Raw genomic sequence first — 6,176 nt, 5'->3', positions numbered from 1 at the left:
AAATCGCCACCGCCTTTTTGGTTTGTCCTTTTCTTGAACCAGCTGAGCTGAAACAAAAGGGAAACAAAAGAAACTGTTTATAGTTTGTGTATATGGTGCAGTCGCGCTTCAAAGACGACTTTATTGCAGCACACACACACACACACACACAGGGCTTTTACGATGTACAGCCTTAAGTTTATTCTGTTTTTAAATGCATATTTTATCGTTTTCTTTTTCTATCGACGAAGCAACGCAAAAATGTTGAAGAACTCGCCCCTTATCCGTATCGTCGTTTGATAAATGTTCAGTGGGATAGACATGATTCTGGTGGGGGGTGAGTGGCCGTCTCTGTGTTTTGTGCAAATAATTTCGCAGAACTCTACTACCAACGGTTACGTTTTGCCACTGGTTTCTCTAAGCGATTTGATGTCGATTTTGAATGAGCGTTAGGTTCAATCGTAGAGTTAAAAACCAAAGTCCTTAACACATAATCAAGTTGAATTTTTCACGAAAATAATTTATAATAAAATACACCAGATTCAAACCTAACGTGCACGTATAAATCAGAAGCGACGTGAATTGCTTTCCTCTAAAAATTAATAGGCGTGTTCAGTAAATTGCAAGTCCTGGCATAATTCGAAACACTGTCCACAAGAGATGAAATAGTGTAACTTTGAATTATGGAAAAATTGCGTAGCTTTCTCTATTCACTTTACGCACCTAAACTAAACATGTGTGTTCATATATATATATATACCTATGCACAATGAATCTAGTGTTTTATACAGGCTGCACATTAGGCAAAAAGAATGGGCGTGAGAATGACCTCGAATAACCCCAGGCTCACCTCCTCTGCGCCCCACTCTCTGTCCGTCTTTTTTTTTCGCTAAGGCCTCACTCATTCTCTAGGGAAGGAGCTGTGAGGTGACCGGCACATCACACGGACACCGCACAGCAACTCATTTGCTTGGGGAGGGAGACATTGTGTGTGGATAAAAATGAAGAGCATCATTTTTTTTTTTATTTTCCCAGGGCAAAGTTTGCGAACATTGTCGCAATCCGACATCCACCCTCAATAAAAATCCCGACAAACAGCATAAGATTAAAGATTAATTGCTCGTATCTCGTCCCCACTGATACGATCGGCCAGTGGGATGTCTTCACCTACATAGTTCACAGCCTTTAAAATACACATACCTTCTATACACTATCGCTAATGCATCAATATATTATACCTGTGTGTCGTTGGAGATAGCACATTCGATCGGGGTGCTAATCATCCACTTCCGCGGCGCATCTCTCATCGCTGAGAGAGATGGCCATTTTTGCATGTTCTTTTTTTTTTTTTTTTTTTTTTGCATGTAGTACCTCATCGTCATTTAACAACGGCCGATCGAAAAAGTACCGAACCCTTTTCTTGGTCACTCGGTCAGAAGGTGTCACCGCCAAAAGTGACAACTTTTCTAATTCGACGACGCCCCGCGAAAAACGGATATCTTTCATGAATCATCATACGGTCTTGTTCTCATCCTATATGTCAATGAGCTCTTGTCCATATTAAGACACCTATAAGATTAAAAAAATAAAATACAATAAAGACAATGTTTTTTTTGTTTTTTTTTGAACGAAATATTTTCGGCGCATTTGAACTTTGATTTACATAGAAGACGAACTGAACCTGTCAGTCCGATGTGTTCACACACACACAAAAAAAATTAAATAAAACGTTGGTGATATTAATTTGTTTGATTTTTCCCATTGATGCCGTTCGTTCGAGACATTGATACACGTCTTGAAGGTTGAATGTCGCATGCGGAAATATGAACAGGAAGTTCAACAGTAAACGGCTTGCACGTCTTCCATTTCCGGATATTGCCTATTTATTGTTATTATTATTTATTCATTTTTTTTTAAACTCCATTTTTTTAAATTGCAATGAAGTTTACCATTCGTGAAAAAAACAAAAACAACAAAAAACAAACAGGTGATTCAACCTGTCACGTTAAGTTGTTTATTCAGAACCCGACCAAACGAAAGAAAAATAGCGTATAGGTTTTGACTCGTTTGCCCATCTTTTTGAAAAAAGATAAACTTTTTGCTTACATTTCCAGCCCTAATTTACGGGAGCTGTGGGAAAGAAAAAAAAAGACAACAAAAAACCGGCGTGGATGACAAGTCGGACTCTTTTTTTTTTTTTCTCTTTTAAAAGCAAAAAAAAAAAAAAAAAAAAGTTTGGAAAGAGTAGGTGATGAGCGTCGGTAATGGCAATGACTGGACGCATTAGCTTTTTTTCGGCCGCCCAGCGAAACAACAAATACGGGGACCAGAGGATGGACGGGAGAGAGGGGGAGGAAAAACCATTTGCTTCATAAGCGTATGTATATTATAAGGTGCCGTAGGAGGAACATTAGCATCAACATTTCGCTCTCTGCTGTCTTTCATGCCCTGCTGTCATTGCAAGCCGCTATAATGGCTGGGTGTCCTTTCTTCTGTTTGGAACGACGTCGCTTATAACAACCGAGCCGACTAAAAACAATAAACGAAAAAAAAAAAAATAATAAATAATTTAAAGTTCTTTTTATTCTATAAAAAAAACAAAACAGAGCGGGGTTTTGCTTGTTTACTCGTGTCTATATAAGATTTGTTTATATTTTTAACAAATAAAATAAAAAATCTACTACTGAATTTGTGCGCGGTATAAAAGAACAAACAAGAGTCTTTGTTCCGACTTATTTTTTTTTTTCCCAGCCAAAAGCGGAGATGTAATTTATTTATTTCATTTTTTTTTTCCCCTTATTTTCTAAAAGCGGATTTAGCTTTGTGAAGAACTTGATTATTTCCCTATCCGCGTGCTCCTCGAAGGCAAAAAAAAAAATGAATTGAGATCACGCAAACGAACGAGTGCGAAGTTCGTTGTTTTGACTCTGACGCTGCGCCAGCAAGAAAAAAAAATAAAAATAAACAACACCAAACATGAATTCTCGATTGTTTATTATTATTTTTTTCATTGCCACAAACGATTAGATTTGCATTCGAAAAAAAAAAAAAATTACACGCATCGCCAATTGAATCGAACTGGTGCCACCCCACTAAATATTTCAAACGGTTCTGTACAGTTCAAACATCTACATTTTTCGACGACATTAACATGAATGGGAAATTGAAATGTTTCAAACAAAAAAAAAAAAAAATGATGTTTCTCCACCATCAAGAAAGTTGGCATCTATGCAAGTGACTGTACGACGATTTTTCTTTCCTCTTTTTTTTTTTTCTTTTGGGAGACCCGTTCATGGTCTAATGAGTCGTGTAATTCGAGATGTTCCGAGACCCAGTTTCTCCCAAAAGGACGGCCAAAAAGATCCTACTGTCTATAAGCAACACACACACACACACAGACACACACACAAAAAGAAGATAGGGAGTTTGAAAAAGAAAAAAGCAAAAGTCGGTTGGGCGAAGAAGTAGGGGGAGTCTTGGGAGGTGAAAGAAGAAGAAGAGGTCGCGACCTCCACCCAGCTCCCTTGACTTTAAAATATATGCCCCCCTATCTTCTTTAAGGAAAAAAAAAAAAAAAATAGAAGAAAATAAACGAAAATGGCTTTTTAAAAAAGGGAAAAAGAAGAAGACGAAGAAGAAAAGCTCCTCCTCTTCTTTTCATCTTGTCTGTCGGATGGTCATAGCTCCTCCCCTCCCCCCTTCTGCCCGGCGCGAAGACACACACGCAAAAAGCGGGCCGCATATAAACCGACTAGCTGTACGCCGAACCGTATGCATTAGTGCGTCTGACGTACATTGTGAGTGACACATATTTTACAAGTCTGTTCTTAAATATATATTGACATACCTACTCTGCACAAGCAGCGCAGTGTCTACTGTTTTTGTTTTCGCATTCGTCAGTGTCTGTACTTTCCTTGCGTTTCAATTCCAGTGGCCGCTACACATACGCATTTGAGCTGTGAAATAATTTAGCGATCAGTTCCGATAAAGCCGTTGATCTCTCGATAACGGCGAAAAATACGTGATTACATTTGAAAAAAAACAAACAAAACAAAACAAAAAAATATGGACACTTTGTCGTCTTTCATCAAAGAAGAGCACCTTCTTCATCAGCAACAGCATTCCGACATGTTGCCTCTTTTCGGTTAGTTCATCCTCGTCTTTTGATTTTTTCATAACCCTGACCTTTGTATTTTTGTTTTCATTGAAAAACCTAAAGACTAACTCGTTCGATCGCAACCTTAACCATCCAACTAATTTTTAACACGAATTTTCGGGCGCTTTTTTTTTTCATCAACAGATCCGTTATTGTTTAACACAGGCCATCACGAGTACGACGAGAATCACGTGCACCACATTCAACACGAGAACAGCCTCTCCCCGCCGAATAATCACCACAATCAGTACCACCACCATCACCATCACCAGCAGAACAACCGCAAGAGGCGATCGGAGAACTCGTTGGACTCGGATTCGGGCGGATCGGACCACAGCGGGGACAGCAGCGTCCATCACGGTGGCCATCATCAGCAAGAGCGCGATGGCGGCGCCACGAGCAGCAAGCAAAGACGGCTTCACCAGAGACACAGATCGGTGGGCAATCACGTCGATCACGGGTCGAGTTCCGGCGGCAGCAACGCCTCCCCGACGCTGTTGAATCACCTCCAACATCAAGACGTCCAATCGCAGCGCGTGTTGGCCAACGTGCGCGAACGACAGCGCACGCAGAGCCTGAACGAAGCGTTCTCGGCCCTGCGCAAAATCATCCCCACACTGCCGTCCGACAAACTGTCGAAAATCCAAACATTAAAATTGGCCGCAAGATACATCGATTTTTTATATCAGGTAATTTTTTTTTAATGTTCTTCTTTTATTTAATTACATGTTTAATTATAATGTACAATTGTTTTGTTTTTCTTTTTCAAAAGGTGTTGAGAACGGACGATGAAGGAACGACCGATACGAGTTCAGTTTTACCTTCAGGTGGGCACGGGTCGGCCACTGTTTCACCTGACACGTACAATTCCGCTGCCACTACCTCACCCGATCCGCAGATGATTGGCAATTCGAATCGCAATCAGAGTGGCAACAGCGGTGGTAATTCCGCCTTTTTGGCCAACGAGTGCCTCAGCTACGCCTTCAGCGTCTGGCGGATGGAAGGAGCTTGGAACAGCAGCCAAGCCGACGTCTCATCCTGAAATTGAATTGTTACAGGCAATTTAAAGACCTGTCCATTTCAAAAAAAAAAAAATATATATATAAATATTCCAGGCTATTACGTTTTTAAAAAAGAAAACCAGCCACGCCAATTTTAGTTTTAAATCATCCAATTGTACATGTTCCAAGATTTCCATTATCGTGTTGTTTTTTTTTTTTAAATATGTCTTATTGCAAGAAATCGAAAATAAAAAAATAAATAAATAAAAGAACCTGAAGTTTTTGGACCTCTCTTTTTTTTTTTTACTCTAGGGCAATCTAAGGGTAAATGGCGTCGATGAGGAACAGCTAAGGGACAGGAAGTGGGTTTCTAGCGCTCAGCTGCTGGAACAAGAGGTGTCGAACAGCTGCTTTCGCCTTCTTCTTGGCCAGCAGAGATTTCAGAAGTGCGAGGCTTTAAGAGAGAGGGACGATAGGGAGAGAAGAGTGTGATGCTGCTGGCCGATGACGGAGAGACAGTGACAAACGACACACCAACGGCGGCGTGTATACAAGCTTGAAAAAAAGATTTGATATCTTCGTCCTTCGTCCGGACCCAACTGTCCATTATGTGCATCCGATCCCGACGGTAGGCCAAAGCTTTTGACTTTGAAAATTTCATTTTATACGACCCTATTTCGAACTCTCTCTCTCTCTGCCCATGTAGTTCTTGAACATCGCGTGGCGTACGACCTGCTTCGTAATGGTATAATAAGGATCGAATGTCATTTTCAAATAGAGATGGACAATAGCTCCCTCGAACAGTCATAGGTTGGAATGGCATAGGCAGACACAACACTTGTTCTGATTGGATGATAGTCTTCCCTTCCGAACTCCTCCTACTGGATGGCCTTCCGACTCGGAGTTAAAGAACAGTTCTTTTTCGTGTTTGATTCTTCAAACAAAACAGCATTTTTTCTTTTTTTTTTTTTTTTAGCTTTATAACCTGAAGGAAACGGGTCCTTTTTTTTTGTACTTCTGAAAACCAATGCCACGACAAC

General features: G+C 40.4%; 1 protein-coding gene across 2 annotated transcripts; it reads left to right on the top strand.

Moving 5' to 3' along the window:
* Positions 1 to 3,774: 3,774 nt before the first annotated feature.
* On the top strand, positions 3,775 to 5,332 carry LOC130702858 (twist-related protein 1-like). 2 transcript variants are annotated; one of them, XM_057524469.1, is made up of 3 exons: positions 3,775 to 4,123; positions 4,301 to 4,824; positions 4,908 to 5,332. In XM_057524469.1, exons 1-3 carry the CDS (start codon positions 4,045 to 4,047, stop codon positions 5,175 to 5,177), a joined length of 873 nt encoding a protein of 290 aa, XP_057380452.1. In that variant the 5' UTR covers positions 3,775 to 4,044; the 3' UTR covers positions 5,178 to 5,332. The 2 variants fall into 2 exon arrangements, with proteins under 2 accessions (XP_057380452.1, XP_057380451.1); XM_057524468.2 differs by having other exon boundaries at positions 4,280 to 4,824; positions 4,908 to 5,329.
* The last annotated feature ends 844 nt before the right edge of the window (positions 5,333 to 6,176 follow it).

The sequence above is a fragment of the Daphnia carinata genome, chromosome 5, assembly GCF_022539665.2.
Source record: "Daphnia carinata strain CSIRO-1 chromosome 5, CSIRO_AGI_Dcar_HiC_V3, whole genome shotgun sequence".
Lineage (NCBI taxonomy): Eukaryota > Metazoa > Arthropoda > Branchiopoda > Diplostraca > Daphniidae > Daphnia > Daphnia carinata.
This window is presented reverse-complemented; position numbering and strand designations above follow the sequence as displayed.